Here is a 21,411-nt window from a genome sequence, read left to right on the forward strand (position 1 = left end):
GTTATAAGTTAAAATTCGGCGGTAAGAAAGAAAGAGCATTACCTTGTTGCAGCTCGTAATACAATCACCACCACAGTCTAGGTCCTCCAGCAGATGTTCGGGTATATCTAGATCTAGGTCTAAGTCTAGCCCGCCCTCCTCGCTGATGCATGTCAGCTCTGGCGGAATGTTGGGTGGTGGGGAGCCCAGACTGCCCGGCCCAATGCTGTCCAGTAACAGGTCGCGACCCGCTCTGCCTGGGGCTACCAACTCTGCTCCTAGAACTTTATATAAGGGCAGGGTAAGGTTCCAATTAAATAATAATAAACCAATAAATATTCTTATTATGACAATACGCCCAACGCCATCTAGCCCCAAAGTAAGCGTTGCTTGTGTTATGGGTACTAACTACTGACATAATATACAGATAAACACCTAGACTCTGAAAAACAATCACATTCATTACACAACATTTTCCACTTGTGGGAATCGAGCGCACGGCCTTGGATTCGGTTTGTGTGTTGTTTTTCAGTGTCTGGGTTATATTATATATGTATTTAATATTTATGTATGTAAGGTATTCGTAAAAAAAATTCTCATCAGTTCCCATAACACAAGCTAGATGGCGATGTGTGTCTACGACAAGTAGTATATTTATTTACCACGAGATCAAAGGCGTTGAACTTCTAAATCCATTCTTGTACTATGCTAATCCTTACTAATATTATGAATGAGGAAGTGTGTTTGTGAGTCCTTCCTTTACATCCTAACTAAACAAACAATCCACGTGATTTTTGGCATAGAGTTAGTTAAAAGACGAAGTTTAACATAGGCTATATTTTGTCCAATGTAAACAAACGGTTCCTACGAGATTTGTTACAAACAGCGGGCAACAGCTGGAGGGGGTAATGATGATACTTACCCAGTGCTGTGGCAGCCCCAGTGGCGGCACGAGGTTCGCGGTCACGGCTTCGGCTCCGTGGCGCACTGCAAGCCGATTCGCACCCAACTCCTCCGCCGTTTTCTCTGAATAACAATAGAAACGTTAGTTAGTTTAACGCTTGGATAAAACATGCTAGTTTTATCCCTATGTTTTTAATGTAACAACAACCCGTTTACGTCTTGTAAAGTCTTTAAAAAGGATGAGGTTTTTAATACGGTTTATGAACCGATTTGGCATTTTTTTTTTGTTGAAAAGGAAGTTTGTCTTTTGTTTTTTTACATCAATAGTTTTGTTTTCTAATGAAACAAACATTGATTTAAGATGATACTGCCGAAAAAAAAATGACATAGCAAACAAAATAGACATAGACATAGATCACATAGACTATGTACCGGTACCCTGCGTATCGTAGGTACAGCGTTGAGTGTATGCATGTGATACCGCAGGGCACAGCTAGTATCACATAAAATAGGGCACGTTTTGATGAGGGCTTGAGTATGGCATTGAGATGGAAGATAGGGAATCTTATCTGTTGTTGGTTTTCTGCTACAAATAATGAATAAAACCCAATACATGATTTCAGGTTTTCTTATTTTAAGCTTTAACGTAGGCGTGCAGGCTTTAAATATGAGCAAACCAATAGAAGCATATATGTAGCCTGTCAGTGCAATTTAACCTTAATTTTTTTTTTTGTATAGAAAAATTATAATCAACATCATCATCAACCCATAACCGGCCCACTAAGGGCACGGGTCTCCTCTCAGAATGAGATGGGTTTAGGCCGTAGTCTACCACGCTGGCCAAGTGCGGATAAGTAGACTACACCCGCCCTTGAGAACGTTATGAAGAATTCTCATGTTCGTAGGTTACTTCAAGATGTTTTTCTTTCAGCGTTTAAAGCAAGTAGGTACTTAGTAGGTATTTAAATTGCTTAAATTTGATACGCAAATAACTCGGCTCGAACTCGGCTTCCACGAAAGGAAAGACGAAGTTTCATCTATCACCGCTATCACAGCTTCATTAATTATAACATATATTATTATAATTTAATTATAACGATTTGGATACTTATATAGGGGTCTAATTGACTTACTTGGTGTGTTTATGAGCGACGCTACGACGATGAAAGTCGATGCAAAATAGCGACAGTGACCCTATTAGTGAGCACGTAGAGCTGAAGTAGTATCCCGCCTTGCCACCGCATCCCACGTTTATGTACCCTGGAATGGATAAGCAAATACATTTAGGTAGGTACATACTCGCGCAATAAAAGGTAAAAAGTTTTTACAGGATACTGATATTACTTACGATATGTCTATCTAACAGAAGGTACAGAAGTTACACTTCGTTCCATAGAGTCGGAACCTAGCAGCGTGCAGCGATGCGATAAGATATTTAGTTTTTCTCAAAAAAGCGCGGAAATATTCAAATAACATTTTAAAATAGAATACTCATTAATAGACAGGCCAAAAACAGACCTTTAAAAAAAAGTCACTAGGTACTTAACGTAATGTTTGTATACTCTATGGTCGCTATGCTGCATTGTCAATGTGGATTAAAGGAATGAACGGAGGCTGACTTATAAAAGAAAATGGCAGGAAAACCACCAAAATGTTAAAAGTGTTGGTATTTAACACAATTTCACTAGCAATTATTAGGTACCTATAACTGACCAATTAGCCTTTATTAAGTAACCACTTACCAGAGAGTGGAACGCCGATCGCTATAGGCACAGCCTGAGAGCATTGCACGAAGCCCCACGTACGGGCGAAGTTGCGCGAACGAACGCGCTCGTATGTGTACATCTTCAGGGAGTAATGGTATCCGCCGCAGAATATACCTGGAATGAAAAATTCATCATCATCATCAACCCATAACCGGCCCACTTAACAGGGCATGAGTCTCCTCTAGAGGGAGGGTTTAAGCCGTAGACCAACAGCATACAAGTGCGAATTGGTAGACTTCACAAACCTTTAAAAACGTTATCTTTCAGGCAGACAGGTTTCTTCACGATGTTTTCCTTCACCGATAAAGCAAGATACAGGAATATTAAATTTCTTAAATTAAACAATATATATCTGTTATCAATAATTCGATACCCCCGAGTTTCTTCTTCTTCTTTAGGTGCATCTGCAAAGAGGGAATGCTGGTCCAACCCAGTCTCTCCGTAAAGTTGCGCATCTAAGACTTCTTGCGAGACTTGGCGTCTCTTCCCAGCAGCCTTGCTCATCGTTATATATTACAGGGAGCCCTTGTCTATCATGTGTTAGCACCACATCATGTGCAGTTGCGTGCACAGGGTTTTTGACCATGGTATGCATAAAGCAGGTACATAGCACAAAATGGAAAAAATCCACTCCAATACGAATTATATATACTAATTTGGGTATGCAGTGCTTTTGTGCATGTTTGAAGTGCACGCCACTGGTAAGCACATATCCCAGATAAGCAGTAACGTAGTTCGAAATCGGGACTCCGTTTATCTACGTATACCTAGAAACTTAATAAAAAAAAGTGAAATATATTGCAATTGATAATATCAACAATATTTTTGGCTTGATCATTAATGCCTAAGTTAAGCCAAGACAACGTTAACGTTGAGGCGTTAGCTTTTAAGTAAAAGACATTAAAGAACGACACATTCCAGAAAAACTAACCATAGATCCAGGCGAACATTACATATCCGCTGTAGGAACCTTCCACAGCCGTCAGCGCCATGGTAGCCAGCCCGCATACAAACACAGCAGCCTGTGTGAGGTACTGCCTCGCTATTCGACATTCTGCCGAGTTCTGTCGCACCAGCAGACCGAATGCTGCACATCCCACTGCCCACCCTAGACCGAGGTAGGCTTGTAGCAATTCTGCGGTGTCGCCCAGTCCTAAAATGTTTAGAAAGTACTTCAGATGTTACGCTTTAGTACGAATAATAGAATCACGAGAATGAAAGAATATTTCAATGCATAAGTCGTGCTGCGTGAAATTGTAGAAATGTTCAGCATTCCAGTATATTTATTTATTCCAGCAGAAAGCTTTTACTGGTCATTTTATCAACACTGTAGAATTGAAGCGAAATGTATGCTGAAATCTATCGAGTGGTAGGTTACTGGAAAGAGCATAATATTCTGTGCAAAAATTTGTTGCTATTCTAGCCTTAAGCATCCGTAAGATCCACGATTTGAAAGTCGTAATGCCCGATTTTGAGCTGTATCTAGTTATTTACTTTATTAACTTATTTAATTCTTTATATGTACACCACTTTGAAGTTAGGAAAATAAAAGAAGAAAAGAAATACAAAGACGGACGGTAGATGCGGCCTTAGTGGCAACCTTAGGATAAGGAAAAGATGAGTCTGTACACAATTATCAGCGAGTATTTATTATATTATATTAATAGAATAAAATTTGGTTCCATTTCCTTATTAGAATGCTACATTAAACCAGTACAAAATATGAGTAAATCACTTGACTATATTTATATTTATTTTATATTAATTACCTACACACAAAACAAAAACTTATTTAAAGAAGCAGAATTTTTTTTTGTTAAAACTTTTGTTTTGACAATACAACAATCAGATAACAAATCCTCTTATGTGAAGGTTAAAAAGATGACATACCTTCCTCTTCGGCATGATAAGCCAAGTAAAATATAGGCGTGTTGATCCCAAACGCCGATATCCCGGTAGACATGAGCAAGATTCTTACAGTTTTCGATCTCAAAGTAGAAAAGTCGAAGAAAGGCTGTCTGTCGTCAGACTTGTTTCTGTCTTTCATTTTCCTTTTGATTTTGTTTTGGTTCTTAAGGTGCAGAATGGCGCGTCTTTGAGGATGATACAAGGATGCCGAGCGGTAGAACATGCCAAGTATAAAAGTCACGAATACCACTCCTGTCACTGCCTGTAGTCCTAATCGCCACCCGATTGCTCTAGAATTTTAAATAATACTAAAGTTAGCAGATACATTTTAGTTTTCAACTTTTGAAGAACTTTCTCTGCTCAGAATGTTTCTACCAGTGCAAAGAAAATGTTTTTTTATTATTTTTTATATGAAAGTTTGCTCAAAGGTTTCCTGTATTTCTGTTTGGCTTAAGATTTCGCCCAATATTCCGTGAACACAGTGAATAAATATGCATTCCGCAGCTATTTATGGGATGGTTCTGTCGAGATTCAGTTAATCTCGATGCTAGGAGACGCATGCATGGGTGATGAGGCGAAAGTAAACAAGACGCCAAAGTTTGGAATATCGTCTCAAGTCGGGCCGTCTTTATTGTACAAGATATATTTTAGAGATAAGCTCAGAAATTTTCCGATATAGTTCTCACGCTCTCGAGATTGCAAGGATCTGCATCGTTAAATGGTAGATATCCTTAGGATATGAACGATGTGTTCCTCCGTCGTTTCAAAACAATATACACATATAAGGTCTGAAATGCCCCCGGCCCTGGTTTTCTTCGCTAACTATAATATAGTTTCCTTTAACTCAAGAATAAATAGGCATCTCCTAGACAAGCGCGCTCTACGTGAAGCTGCGTAATCGCTTATCAAGTCTGTGTGCAGCCAAGCGCCAGTCCATCTCTACATTTAAACAAAAGCGGTGAATTGCGAGGCAGACAAATGTTCCGTACCATTATCTATAAAACCGAAAAAAATCATACTTGCAGTATCTCCCATACTCCCTCCTTTAATATTTATTTTATTCTGTTTTTAGTAGGTATTCGTTACTATAGCGGCAGCAGAAATAAATCATGTGTGAAAATTTTAACTATCACGGTTCTTGAGAAAAAGCCTGCCACCTGGTGACAGTCGGACAGATAGAGTCAGATGGACGGACAGCGAAGTCTTAGTAATAGTGCCCCGTTTTAACCCTTGGAAACGGAACCTTAAGAAGAAACAATACGATTTTTAAAAGTCAGGTCTGATTAATGGCGAACTGAAGATGCTTGGAGTTTCTTCAAGAGTCTGTGTTCAAACATGTGAAAGTAAGCTTTTCTTTATGTACCTGATGGCAGCTTTGATGAAAGTCGACATGACAGCAATACCGAGGCCGCTTCCGCTCACGATGAAGATCTCCACCAGCTCGCGGCGCCTTTTGAAGTATTGAGCCACCATCAACGTTGAGCAGTCTCGAGTTAACCCCACCCCTACACCTACTACAGTACCTGGAAATTAATAAGTAACATTTTATAAGCATGATGTTAAATGTCACCATGGTCCAACCCCTATTGTGGGATTTAGGTACCTACTAGCCGTATCACTGTATTAAGTATACCTGTAACCTTAGTGTATCACTGTATTAAGTATACCTGTAACCTTAGTGTAAGCTTTCGTGGAGACTAACGTCACAATCACGTAAGCCGTAAGTCTGTCATTTTATATGGAGGACCTAAGTGATCAAATGACAAAACTTGACAACTCTATGTAGTTGACTTAACTCCAAAGTTAAGTTTGTAAACTTGGCAAGTTACTCTAGGGGCACTGATACTTGGAATCCGTCACCCGCTGGAGATATATCCTCGGGTCGGAAGGCGCACCTTGTGTTTCCGATGCGCCTTCAGCGGTTGTAGGGACATTTTGGTATGTCTCAGAGGAGGGCCTGCAATGTGTCGCGGATGTGTGCGAAAACGTTCCCCGGCCCAGCCACCAGTCGACTGGTAGGAACACCGTGGGGTTTTAGTCGGTACGAGTCCGACATCGGCGGTAACGGTGACTACCGATGGTGTGATGATCCACGAAGATTTCCCCATGAGGAAAAAATAAAAGAAAAAGGGGCACTGATACTTACGGTTTTGTTTATAATAGCACGTATGAACGTATACTTTACGTAGGGATTTATTAAAATGAAACTTATATTACAACGACAACTAATTAAATTATTCTTCTATAATTCGAGAGAATTTGAAGGTCTCGATCAATCCTCAACTATCTATACCATCTAATTTACTCATAGTTAAATTACTTTACGTTCTCTTGCTGTAAGTCCTATCTACAAAGGTTGCCTGTAAGAGATTGCTTGCAGCAATAAGGCATGTCTACATTGTGTACTGTATACTCCTTACTGTTTCTTTTCCTGTATGTTATACGTGCAATAAAGTGTTTCTTCTTCTTCTTCTACTTATAAACTCATTACCCAAATTACAGCTGCAAAATGTTTAGTCGTGTGTAAAAGTCACTGCATAAATCTTAACTTTAAACGTTTCAGAAAGTAATGTTTCGAATTTAGAGCTTCATGAGTAGGTACGTACACCAAATTATTTTAGCCACTATTGGATTCACTGAGTTCGTTAATAAACACAGAACTTATATGAATTTAAAGATAGGAAGCAAACTTAAATTTAAATGCAAAAAGCAAACACCAAACTAATAGGAATAATAAAGTTACTAACTACTATTACTTTGCTATAATAATAATAATAATAAAAATCATTGGTTTCAGACGTTTTCATCCATAGATTATTATTATATTAGTAACAATTTTGCCTTAACCACAAAGTTAGAATTAATTAGTTTAAATAATAAAAAAAAAATTAAAATAAACAATACTATGTCTTAGACATTTTCTTATAAGAATATCTGTTTACACATTTTTTTTTCGTGCAACTCAGAACACTACCGAGAAGTCTGCTTTCTACAGAACTAAAAAAATTAAGAACAAATTGTTTCTGTATTTCCTAAAATAAAAGTAACGTAGATGAGAACATGAAATGAATTTGAGATCGAATGTGTTGCCATATGCAATTATGTACTTTTATTATGAACTGCTATGTAAAATCATGTTTATTTGTTCAATTTATGTGCGAATTTTCATATAGCCTAAAGAACAAATTTTAAACCGGAAGGAAAACATAATATACCTATGCATATAGGTACGTTAGGTGCGAGGAACGTTAAAGTTAAATAAAAGCTCGTAAAAACCTTTTTATTTTCAATTGCTGTAAGAATATCATGGCATTACAAATGGCTGTGAATTGTACAAATTAAGGGTGCCGACGATCGGACAGACGTGATCAAATTATAGGATTCCATACAGTCTTTGAACGTTTAACTTTGATTTTATCTATACTTACGAACAATGGAGATCAATTTTATAGACAGAGAAAACAATCCCTGTCTGGGACAATACTTGTTGCTGCTACAAAGAATGCAAAGGGGTACAGGTTAAATAGAAATAATGATTTGATAATTTTAAATACAATTAAAGGTTTAAGAATAATAGGTAGTACAAGGTTCTCAATTATTGGACGTAGGTTTTTTTATGTTTATACACCGATTTCTCTTAGGTTTCTTGGCTGATTTATGTGATTCTATTTCCGTAGGGGAAGCTCTCGAAGTGGCCCCATTAAAATTTTGTTAGCCACGGTCTAGTAGTTCTTTTAGTAAGTAATTGTGTGACAATTAATAACATTCGTTGGAAATTGGTGTAAGCGGTGATGGCGTATTGGGTAGGAACTCGACTTCACTTTCGGGGGGCCGATTTAGAATCTCACAACTTTTCTAAGTTATGTGCGTTTTAAGTCAAAATATCACTTGCTCCAACGGTGAAGGAAAACATCGCGAGGGAACCTGCACGACTGAGAGTTCTACATAATGTTCTCAAAGGTGTGTTGAGTCCACCGTCTTAACCTCTTCTCATTGTGGGGGGAGAATGTGATGAAATAACATCCTACTCTCGACCAACCATTTGAGCTCTGCGTTGATAGGTCATCCACAGATCATTAAGTCAGTCGACCCGATAATCCCGTGATTAGTAACATTAAATATAACTAAGTATCGCTATGACGTTAGGTAAACTAAAGGGTAATAGATATGCTATCTTCTTCTCTTATTCCTGGAGAAGCAGCTATGCGAAATTAGTTAATCGTCAACCGTTGGGACACACATTTGGTAAATTGATTGGTTTTTATAATTTTTTTATTGCAATACAAGTTAGCCAATGACTACAATATCGCCGTGCTCATGATGCAGCCTAATATGGTAGGTTAGGGGTATGGTAGTTAAACTCATTACGTTAATCTGTTGCTACGTGACATCGTACCGGAACGCTAAATCGCTTGGCGGCAAACCTTGTCGGTAGGGTAGCTAGTCATGGACCAAGCCTGCAACCAGACAAAATCTAGGCTATATCCTTCTACTAATAAACGTTGCTTAAAAAGCACATAACTACAAAACGTAAGAGGTCCATGCCAGGGTTCAGACTCGGTCCCCTCGAAAGTATCTTACTTATCGTACCTACTTTTATCTTGTTTGTGTAGTTGCAAGCTAGTTTAACACTATTTATTGCATGCGGTGTTTACCTGTAAGTAGCTGAACATTTTGTCTTCATACTGTATAAGCTAGTTTAAATTCTTTTTTTGAAATGTAAAGCTGTTGGTAAACCAAATATAAAAAAAAAGTAAAGCTAAAGTTCTTACCACTAGGCTATTACCGCTTTACAGGCTGACACCGATACCTGATGTTACTCCACGTTTATTATATATTAAGGGCGGTAATTGTTTTCATTGAATTGCGAATACTTAAGATATGAGATACAGTTTTCCTATTACAGCTGAAGCCAACGTTTTAAATTGGTAGTCATTTGTTATCCGTCAAACAGACCCCGGTTTATAAGCGGCGATATCCCGGACGGTTTCCTCTCTCACGTACTGTCGGCCGCTCGAATTTTACTACTTCCACTGCACTCGTGAATTCTGTATCGGCATATTTATGATCTCATACATTTACAGCTGGCGGTAGATTGCAATTGAAAACTATCAATACCACCTAGTGTTTGCATGGTAGACGTACTCTGCATATCTCATTCGGGGGGAGGAATTGTTAGGAATTTGAACAAAGCAAAAGTTTTTTATAAATCTAATCTTCGAAAAATGTATTTTATTTGACGCCATAGATGATACGCCACTAGATGTCAGACAATAGCTCGAACACAAAATTTCTTGTTTTATGCTGATATCCCAACAAATGAAACGTACAAAATGTAGCATAGTTTCAAGAAAAAACAAACCGAAACTACGTTATATAATTTCAATTAGGTATCTAATAATTCATATTAAGATCACTCTCGGTCTATTTTTGCCACAATGGGCACAAACCGCTTTTCTTATAGGAAAGAAGGCAATTAAGTTTTGATCCACCATGCTCAAATGCGGATTAGTGGACTTTAACGATTGAATGTATACACTTGTACGATATGAAAATACAGAACAATTGTAAATAACTAGGACACAATTCATACAATTTGGCGGTCTTATCGCTACATAGCGTTCTCTTCCAGGCAACCAATAGCATAAAGCTAAGTGACCGGCTCAGAGTCACTCAGCGGGCGATGGAGAGAGTATCTCTACGTGATAAAATCAGAAATGTGGAGATACGTAGAAGAACCAGAATTATCGACATAGCTCAACATTGGGGTCCCAAGGTGCTGGAATGGCAACTCCGCACTGGTAAACGCAGTTGGTCGAACCCAGACGAGGTGGACGGACGACCGACGTTAGGCGCGTCGCAGGTAGCCGCTGGATTCAAGCGGCACAAAACCGTGGAATTTGGAACTCCCTACAAAATACCTATGTCCAGCAGTGGACGTGTATCGGTTGATGTGACGATGATGATGATGAAGTGACCCTTAAAATATTAGATCTAAAAAAAAAAATATTCATCATCATATCAACCCATTAGCATCCCACTACGGAGCACGGGTCTCCTCCCACGTAAGGGTTAAGGCCGTAGTCCACGACGCTGGCCGAGTGCGGATTGATAGACATCACACGCCATTAAGAACATAAAGGGAACTCTCAGGCATGCAGGTTTCCTCACGATGTTTTCCTTGACCAAGCAAGTGATTTTTAATTGATTAAAACGTACATAACTAAGAAAAGTTACGGGTGCATGCCGTAGTTCGAACTCGGCTCCCCCGAAAGTGAAACCGAAGTCCCAACCGTTAGGCTATCACTGCCGGAATTTTATTAATCACACACTACTTTAGAAAATTATGTTTTTTTGTTTAAAAGTTCCACATGCCACTTGCACATTGCTCCAGTTACATTGTCACCAGTCAATAAAGAAAATATGGAATCAAGGATACATTCAATTGTTTCCTGTTAACTACAGGAAACAATTGAATGTATCCTTTATGACATTAAGCACCTCCCGATGCTAAAGTATAGGTGATTTTATTGCAGGAAACATAAAATTGCATCCTTCGATTTATTCATAAAGTTTCATTGCACTCGTTAGAATCAATAATATAATACGATATTCCTTGCCCGTGTAACATGGAATGAGATTGTGGCTCCGCGTATTTTGTTGTACCTACCTATTATCTAGCACTGGTAATGTTTCCGTTTTCAAATGCATTCGCCTAGTAAACCAAACATAGTTAATGTTCGCTACTCTGAATTTATCTGCAGACAACAGTTCGGGACTTACGTAGAAGATAGAATTGTAAATCTCATTTCGTGTTTAAAATAAATACGCTTCGTGTCCTTACTGGAACCACAAAACTTTATGTTTGCGGATTTTTTACGATTCGGCATTTTAAAAAGATCCTTCATTTTATATTCAACTGGCTCTTACATAGAATCTACAGAGACTTCAAGAATGTCAATTTGGCAAACAGTATTTACTTGGACAAAGATGCATTGGAAATCCAAGAGACTTGTGTTGTGTATTTATTTTACGAGTATTTCTCAGAATATGCCAACTGAGGAATGGATTTAACCGCAAGTGGCAGTTTAGTGGACAATTGTTAAACTAAAATAAAGCAGATTTTCAATTCAATTCAGTAGCGATTTTTCATTTTCATCATTTTATAACGTATAGGGTAGTCCTTCAATTTATCATAAACGATAAATAAAGGTTTAATAGGAATTGCACTAAATAGGTTATTAGTCTTAAGTATCAAAGTGAGACGGTGATCAAAAAATAATACCAGGCTAAGTTTGCTGCGGGTTTCATATTTGACCAGGTGCCTAACTTCTATTGATAATAATGTTGACTTTTTGTGGACCTTGTCTTTAGAGCGTCAAATAATGTGTTATTGCTGTTTTTGAGCTATGATATTACAAGATTTTCGTTATTTATAGTAGCCAATAATAGCATCTGCGTTTTCATAAAGCGTTGGTCATTAAATAATGGTGCCTGCTAATTTACTAGTAATATTCATAAGCCACAGCACAGCCTTCTGTTGCTTGCATATTAAAACAGGGCCTAACTACTTTGTCGTTTGTGGTACTTTGATATAGATTAGCGATGTCTTGACGGCGGGGAGTCGGTCAAACTGTATCCATTTCAAACTGTACAATTTCAATTTAAATGCTAATACAATTTCTGCCGGTCTCTGCGGCGTTATCCTTGAAGATAGTCAGCTTAGCGCGTGCATTTATGCAACACACAGCGTTATTTTTGTGGCGACGCTATTCGATGGCGTTAAAATGCGAATAAGATTGTGCGACGTTGCATTCTCTTCGTTTACCAGCTATGTGGACTGTAAATTGTTAAATTAAATTGCATCTTGATAGCTTAAGCTTTACAAGACTAGTTTGAAAGCGCCACCCATAAAAGGCATCAGTAGTAGGAATAAGTTAGTTTTAGCATTTAGACTTAGACCTGGGTACATGCCTTTAGGCAAGTTCAAACATCTAATGAGGAAATTTGATTCTCCCAATTGTGATGTATGCGGTGAACGTGTGAACTGGATATTTTTTTTATGAATATTGGCATTTTTTATACATTTGTTGGTGATTCTCTCAAATTGTTTTATTTTAAGATTAATTTGTATTTAGGATTCATATTGTAAGTAACGATGGGGCTGACATATAGGTAACCTATAAAAGTCCGTTCAATAAATAGATATAAAAAAAGAAAAAAAAGGCATCAGTACCGCTGATTTAGAGAATATTATAATTTTAAAGTTTACCTACAGTTTTCATATGAAATAAGTAATAAAAAAAATTACAGCGCGATTTAATTGTAATGAATCGCTATTTTATGTGTAGGTTTCCACATAAAATTCTAGTCCAGCAGTGGACGTCAATCGATTTATATGTTGATGCTGATTTGTGTATATGAAAGTGTGAGTGCATTATTGTTTAAAATTTTATAACCCAACTAGGGTCATAATATTTTTTCTGACGCAGTCATTCGCGTCTCCATTTGATCTAAAATGTAAACGCAGCTGGTTCTACGGCCGTCACAGCGTATTTTTTATGGCAACTAAAGTTATTTCTCAAAATAAATAAATATACTAAGACAATACCGCTATCTAGCCCGAAAGTAAGCGTAGCTTGTGTTATGGGTGCTAAGATGACTGATGAATATTTTTTCAATGAATAATATACATAAACACTGATAAAATACATATAAACACCCAAAAACTGAAAAACATTCCTGTTCATCACACAAACATTTTCCAGTTGTGGGAATCGAACCCACGGCCTTTGACTCAGAAAGCAGGGTCGCTGCCCATTGCGCCAATCGGCCGTCCAATGCATTGATCTCGGGAAAAAGTTGTCGAACAAAAGTTTTTAATTACCATGAATTACGTTATCGCCTACTGAGACTTGAGAAGGTATCGCCGTTCTTAGTAGCCTAGCATTAGATTAGCTATGCTTCAATTGTGGGAAATATATAATAATCATCATCGTAATCATCAACTGATTACCGGTTACGTTACTCAAAGCACGGGTCACTACAAAGTACCACTCAAGGGTTTGATCCGTACTCCAAGTGCGGAATAGACGACTTTCCACTATGGAGGACTCTCACACATGCAGATTTTGTCACGATGTTTTCCTTCACCGATTAAGCAAGTGATATTTCATTGCTAAAACGCACATAACTCTGAAAAGTAAGAGGTGCGTGCCGGTAATCGAACTCGGTTCTCCCGGAAAGGAAGCTGAAGTCCTACCCACTAGGCTATCTTGCTTGCTGCTTTGCTTTTTTCTTTATTAATTTGCCTCGGAGAGCACGTCTGGCGGTCTTACGTTTGATCTCTTTCCGAGTCCGACCGACTCTTTCCGACCTTCCAATCGCACTGTAAGAGTTAGCAAAAAGAGAGTGCACTTGTGTTTGCGCACTCACTTGTGCAAAATAATAGCTCCACTTGGTTGAAAAATCTCTCATAAGCTAGACCATGAAAGCCGAAATCGGTCGGTGAAACTGTGATTGCATTATTAAGAAATTGTTTGAGTTAATGTAATGTTATAAAATTTGTAACAAAATCTTAAATATCATATTGACATTAAAAGCTATTAAACAAGTTAAGAGCATCAAATTAATAAGTAAGTTTAAGTAATTGGGTCCATAAGATGACGATAAAATCATTGCTAATTTATCAGAAACCGATACACGTTTTCACATTTCGTTAAGTGGAAAATTTCGCCCTATTAATTTCGTTAATTAAAATTAATTGCAAAAGGCAAGTTGCCTTTGGTTAATTCAGAAGTTGAAGATGATAAAACCTTCAAAATATGGCGGTTTCGATAAGCTATTTATTTTTGTTCGGCCTCGTACGCGCGCTTTATTGAATTCCGTTCATTTACTCACTGGGCCAATTACGGCACTTTGATGTTCTTAAACGGTGTCGGAAATGCAAGTTCAATAAATCGAGCTGTCAGAATATATACGCCTTGCGATGTTCAGCGAATTAACAGTCCAATTATTGTTTAGTTCATCTTGATGAACGACTGATATATACATTTTCAAACTTGCTTAGGTTAGGTTTTTCTTGTAACGTAAACAATATTTTCGTTACTTTTTAGTAAAACACAAAAAAACAACCCACTTTGTTAAACAACTAAAAAGAAATAAGTACATATTGTCTACGGCATTTTTACGTTGCATAACAAATAAAATATTTTGTTTCCAAGCAAATATTTATTATAGGTACCTACTAGATAGATACTACACGATAATTGAATTCGATTATCTGATTAAATCCCGAGTCCAGTATTATTATGGCAGTTTTAACTTATCGGAACTGTGCAGGGAAAACAACAAGACGATGTTGATTGTTGTTGGTTTTTCGCAATGCATACCCAACACTGTATATATTAGATTTACGTAAATTTACTAATCGACATTAATACAAGGAATGTTTGAAATCGGCTTAACATACGTTTTTAGCTGTGAATATATTAAGAACAGAAACTGTCGAACCTATTACCAAAAAGAATTAAAAATTCAGAATTAATCTTTTAATTTAGGCCTTAATTAGCCAATTAAAAGCGACTAGACGGTTTAGTGTATCTTCTGCCGGTTTGGAATGTAGATCCTATCGAGAAGAAGCCTTTTTTGTCGAGTAAGATTTGTGCGCTGTAGTTCTAAGTTGGAGGTCCTGGGTTAGATTCCCGGCAGGGGAGATTTGGTAATAAATTATTTCCAAATTTTCACTGGTCTATATATAAATAAATATAAATATATAAATATACTACGACAATACACACATCGCCACCTAGCCCCAAAGTAAGCGTAGCTTGTGTTATGGGTACTAAGATGACTGATGAATATTTTTATGAATTATATATACATAAATACTTAGAAAATACATATAAACACCCAGCCACTGAAAAACACTTAATGCTCATCACACAAACATTTTCCAGTTGTGGGAATCGAACCCACGGCCTTGGACTCAGAAAGCAGGGTCGCTGCCCACTGCGCCAGTCGGCCGTCAAAGCCAAGCGCCAGTCGGTCTGGTCTGGTCTAGTGGGAGGCTTTGGCCGTGGCTAGGCATGAATGTTTAGGGGTATGTGTTAAATATAACTGCCATAATCTGTACATACTCAACGGGTTAGCCCGTTACCATCTTAGAATGCATCATCACTTACAGGTGAATTTGAATATCAAGGGCTAACTTATAGTGTCATAAAAAAAAAACTCTTGTTGTAAGTATTGACCACCATCTCATCAGCTTTTGAATAACCCACTGCAGGCAAAGGCCTCATCTTCATTGGCTTCAGCTTTACGTGCTGTCCTTATAGCTTGACTTGCTCAGTAAGGCTCTGTCACAAAAAGCTTTATTATTAACTACAATTTTTTTGTTTTTTTCAAAACATACTTGACACTGAACAGAACGGTACACTAGTCAGTCGAGTTGACATGACAGTAAATGAGTATACGTACCTATCCCTATCCCTATCCCTACTAATATTATAAACGTTTGTACGTTTGTTACGCTTTCACGCAAAAACTACTTCACCGATCCTCATGAAACTTTGTACACATATTCTTGGAAGTGTTAGAAGTAATATAGGATACTTTTTATCTCGACATTAAGCTCGGTTCCTTTGGGAGAGGGGATAAAAGTGTTTGACAATTTTACACCATAACTTCGACAAATAATAACCAATTTAAATATTTACTTTTGCACTATAGAGGTTATAATATGTGTTTATAATTTTGCCCAAACTGTGGTAAATAGAGGAGAGAACTCCTCAGTGGACAGCAGCAAACCCCTCATTTAAGGCTTAGCGATACTGAATACTTTATTTTTTTTAGAACTACAACTAAATTTAATGCCACTTCAAAAAACAAAATCAAACGCAGTCGCGGGCAACAGCTAGTATGAGATAAAATTAAAAAGCGAGCTAAGTCACCAAAAGCTCTACTACTAAAATAGACTAATTATTTCTGGCATTAGAGTATTAAATATCAATACTGATATTATGATCTCTGGTGAAATTTGTTTTCAAATTATGACAATGCTTACCGTAACTGAAGAAGAGTTGGTGGAACTGTGTGGCGAAGGAGGTGAACAGGCAACCGAGTGCTGCGACCAGACCTCCTACGACCGCTGTCACTCGAGTAGATTTCCGTACGCATAGTGCTACTGTTACTGGCGATAATGCAAGAGCCACACCCGCTGACAACGCGCCGAGGCAGCCTGAAAAGAAAAAGAGTAGAATCAATTTTAGTGCGACACGAAATTTTGTAAATAATATTTACCACAATAATAAGGAAGCGGTGATGTTTCGGAGAGCCAAGTTCAAGCCCCAGCACGCACATCTAACTTTTCTAAGTTAAGTGCGTTTTAAACAATAAAAATATCACTAGCTTCAACGGTGAAGGAAAACATCGTGAGGAAACCTACAGGCCTGAGAGTTCTCCATAATGTTCTCAAAAGGTGTATGGAGTCCATCAATCCGCACTGGGCCAGCGTGGTGGACTGCGGCCTTAACCCCTTCCAATTGTGGGAGGAGAACCGTGCCCTGCCGGGTATCAAACTCCGCCCGCCCGAAAGGGAGGCAGAAATCAACCACTGGGCTATTGTTAGACTACACATTACACATTACCGAAGATCTGTGTGGGAACATTGCCGAGGATCTGTTTGGTGTGGAGTATATGGATTGAAGAATTTATAAATTACACCATACAGATTCTCCTGCTTTTCGCGGAGTAAAGCAAATTAAGCTTAATTTTCGTAAAGCCTGCTTCTGTCCAATAGTGTTAGACTGGTTCATTTATTATTAAGATATTATACAATTACCATTTATAGCTGTTCGTAATCCTGAATATATGAAAGCTGTTTTACTTAACTTATCTAAGTACCTACTGAAGTTTTAAAAAGAAAACTGCCTTTATGAAACTTTTTTAAATAAAATTTCTCATCATTATAACAGCGATAATTATTAAACTTTTTAATTTTAATTAAAACACAAGGCGTTAAATGTTGACACATTACAAAATATGTAATGCGTGCTAAATATGAAATCATTCAGGACATCTGCGAAAGTGAGTAGCTATTAACCGCAAATATTTCTTTAATTATGGAGTGAAATGACGTACGCCGGCATGTCACGTTTTAGCTTACAAGTTACGCCGCCTACAAAAAGATCTTGATATTTTATTGTTATCCAGAATCACAAAGATCCCCGTGCAAGCATCTCGTCCTTGCATTGCCTTGTACAGGACTGGATATGCCCATTGCCCAGGGCTGCTTTCATTTATTATCTGTGTTAATTCCTTCAGAGCATTTATATTCCGTTATCAAAAATATGATCCGGTTTCATATTTACAAGATGAGATTGTAAACTTTCGTAAATTTGCGGCATATCTTACGGCGCCAAATTGCCGTGGATATACAGATATCAAAATTTGTTTTTGTTATTCGTTAAAACGTTTAATTTTAAAGGCTTTTTATTTGTATTCAGGAATGTTGAATGTTGTTTGATGAATTTACAGATTTAAGTTTTCAATAACATTAAGGTGATAAGGCCGCAATTTCTCATCATTCTTTTTATTCCATTAAAGTAAGCCCTTAACTGAAATTTCCCTGATGGTAAGTGATGATGACGTCTAAGATCGTAGTGGGCTAACCTGTTAGGTTAGGCAGTTATATTAAACTTACACCCCTAATCGTATACATACATACAATACGTGACATCTTACCAAAACGCTTAACCGCTTAGCGGCACCTCTTTGTCGGTAGGGTGGTAAATATCCACGGCCAAAGCCTCCGACCAGACCAGAGAAAATTCAGAAATTAGAAATTCTGAAATCGCCCCTGCCGGGAATCGAACCCGTGACCTCCATCTTAAAACCATAGTGCACACCACTGCACCTCGCCTCGTGATTCTTGTTGAAATTATGCTATTCTTCTTCTTAGTCGTTTCAGTCTTTACAGACTGGTCGTGGTCGTCATCTCGGTGTTGTGGCTTGCTTGAAATTATGCTTTAGTAATTTATTAATTAATTAATTTATATACCTAACTAAAAGTAACTCTTACTACAAGTAATGTAGCTAGGGTACCAATTAAACAAAGGGTACAATTTTAATTTAAGATATACAATCAGACACAGCTGCTGGCACTAGCAAAAGTTTGGTAATTAATCATTCTACGTAGGTATATATAAAATGAACAATATCAAAGTTTTCTAAAAAATGGTAACATTAATTATAGTGTATTGCCCACGTAGTTAATAGAGACAGCCAAATAAATAAACTATCAAAAGATAATCTGGACGTTTGTTAAAGCAGTATTAGACAGATTTATTGGTAGTGTTTGTTTCGCAAGTCACAGCTTACTTATAGTTTCTAAATGCCAAATGGCAATTAAAATAATGACTGTTGGTGTAGGATTAATTTAGTGGCTCATTCATTGGCCATCTTCAGTCACGCTGAGCGATTCATAGCAACGGTTGAATATAATTCATGAGACAATTCATGATCTTTTTTCCTAGAAGAACGACATGAATTTTTAAAAAAAAACGATCAGTAGTATTGGTTATTCATGTTTATTAATTGTGTTTTTGGTTCGATATAATTATTGAGTTGGTAGTGGAACTAAGATTATCGACCATTGATTTAAGACTCGTAGTCACACCAGATTTTAACACCAATTTAACTTTTTTCAAGTTAGCCCTTGACAGCAATCTCTCTCATAGTCTTAGTATAAGATTTGTACGTACCTAATCTAAGCGTATTTGTGCGTACTTTAGGTACGCACAAATACGGAATATTCATTTTATAACAAATTTTCCTTTTCGACTAACGAAACTCTGTAAAATGGTAAGCGTCACAGTAAAATGGTATTTATAAACCTCGCTTTAACGCTCAAATTCGACCACACTTGTACAGTAAGCGTTCTAGGCAAAAAAAAACAGGATTACAGAATTTGCAACTCATATATCAAGGATTTTTTTTTGTTTATTTGTACCGAATATGATCTGAAAGTATACAGTACTTTAGATTTAGACCATTTAATTTTGATGTATCCTCAATATTTATCTCAAGCGCTCGCCAAGTAATAAATTTTACAGGCAAAAGCTTTATTTTGGTGAAGAAATGGTTAAAATCGGTCCAGTACTTTCGGAGCCTTTTCGGTACAAACAAACAAAAAAAAACCTTTTCTCTTTATAAGATTTGCAAATTTGATAATCCTGTTTTTTATTTTGCTAAAGTTGCTCCAAAAAAAAAATACTCGAATCGCTATAGGCGTCCTTATAATATTTTAAGAGTTCTTACTTTTTCTCCAAGATCAGATCCTTTTTTTTAAGTCGTTTGAAAATAAACAAATCCTCCTCGCTTTTTAACGAATGTACTCGTAGTTATCACTATCACCTAACAGTATGTAACTAAACAGTGCGAACGCTTCATAATCATAAGTGCCTGTGATAGATCAACATGAATAAAACATTTTTGAATTTGAATTTTAATAAATAGTAAAGTAAAAACTAGTTTTCCAAGCAAATGCGTGGTGTAAATACTTTGGCGTTGGAATAAGCAAAAGTATTCAATAGATTCAACGGTTCCGAACTGTAATACTGGCGTTGGTTGCAAGTCTTTTCAAATATATTTGCAAATGCTCCCCGATCGCTAAACCAGAGCGAGTACAAACTAGTTTTTAGAATTTAAATGCTGGGTTTGTGAAATTCGCACTGGAATTTAAGTATTTGAAAACTACATGTAAAACAGTTTTAAGTTCAAAACGTATATCTTTGAATGGTGAAAATTTGAACTTTAACGCTTTATGGTCTTCAACAACTTTATTTGATGTAATAAAGTTGAAGCCGAGAAATGTTGCAGTCGTGAAATCTAATTATGCGCAACATTTACATAAAATTTAAAGGGTACTTACCACTATAAAAGATGACATAAACACGGTTTTTGAGCTTATTAGACTGATCGTAGTGTTTGGGTATCTACTTAATTTTTTTGAACAGCCTCGTAGGTGGCCATTTTTTTTCGATAAGAATGTTCGAAATGTTTCATAATTTGTTTAACAGTACCTACTTATACGTTTTAATGCATTTTTACTACAAAAGCTTGCGACTTTGAATAAGCCTGTTAAGGAAAAATTTAATTAGAATAGATTGTAGTTAATCTGTGTTTCAAGCAATTAAAAAATTTGGAGCGACCTTTAAATATTAAAATTTCGACTTGAGATTTTCAGGATCTTTATCACTATTCTTGTAGAAAAAAATGAAATAATGAGAAAAATAAACTATTTTTTACGATTTTGGAAATTTCTAAGAATTTGGTGACCCTTAAAAATTTTTTTTTTGATATGCCATTTGGAGCGGACTCTTAAAACATTATAACCTTACATATTTTGGTAATATGTAAGCTTATATTAAAAAAAACCGTTTAAAAAATAGTCGGTTTTTTTCGGCCACCCTACAAGGGACATTGTCTCCTATCATAATTAGACGGGTGTAGCCATAGTCTTTCAAAATGGCCAAGAACGAATTGGCAGACTTCACATGCCTTTGAGAATATGATGGAGAACTCCCAGGCGTGCCGGTTTCACCACGATGTTTTCCTTCGCCTTTAAATCCAGTAATATTTAATTGCTTGAAATACAGATAACTTTGAAAAGTTTGTGATGCGTTTCGAAGTCTTATACCCTTGTGGGTGGTGGATATTATACTGATAACTTAGTGCCATAGTGGCTATCAGTATAATATTGTACATACACTTTAGTATAAGTTAACCATATTACAATACAACTGCGCACATTAAGAGCATTCGCAATAACTTTACTTAGGCCAAGTATTACAGT

General features: G+C 37.0%; 1 protein-coding gene across 2 annotated transcripts in view; it reads right to left on the minus strand.

Annotated features, from left to right (window-relative positions):
- Window positions 1-21,411, minus strand: part of LOC120629689 (monocarboxylate transporter 10-like) — a 215,796-nt gene that overhangs the window by 802 nt on the left and 193,583 nt on the right. For both annotated transcript variants that reach the window (XM_039898667.1, XM_039898668.1), the window contains 8 exons: window positions 16,621-16,794; window positions 5,920-6,079; window positions 4,539-4,846; window positions 3,580-3,801; window positions 2,625-2,762; window positions 2,016-2,142; window positions 902-1,005; window positions 43-263 (listed from right to left, as the gene is read on the minus strand). In XM_039898667.1, the coding sequence (XP_039754601.1) occupies window positions 43-263; window positions 902-1,005; window positions 2,016-2,142; window positions 2,625-2,762; window positions 3,580-3,801; window positions 4,539-4,846; window positions 5,920-6,079; window positions 16,621-16,794 (1,454 nt within the window). The remainder of the gene's footprint in view (window positions 1-42; window positions 264-901; window positions 1,006-2,015; window positions 2,143-2,624; window positions 2,763-3,579; window positions 3,802-4,538; window positions 4,847-5,919; window positions 6,080-16,620; window positions 16,795-21,411) is intronic.

Source organism: Pararge aegeria, chromosome 15 (assembly GCF_905163445.1).
Source record: "Pararge aegeria chromosome 15, ilParAegt1.1, whole genome shotgun sequence".
NCBI lineage: Eukaryota > Metazoa > Arthropoda > Insecta > Lepidoptera > Nymphalidae > Pararge > Pararge aegeria.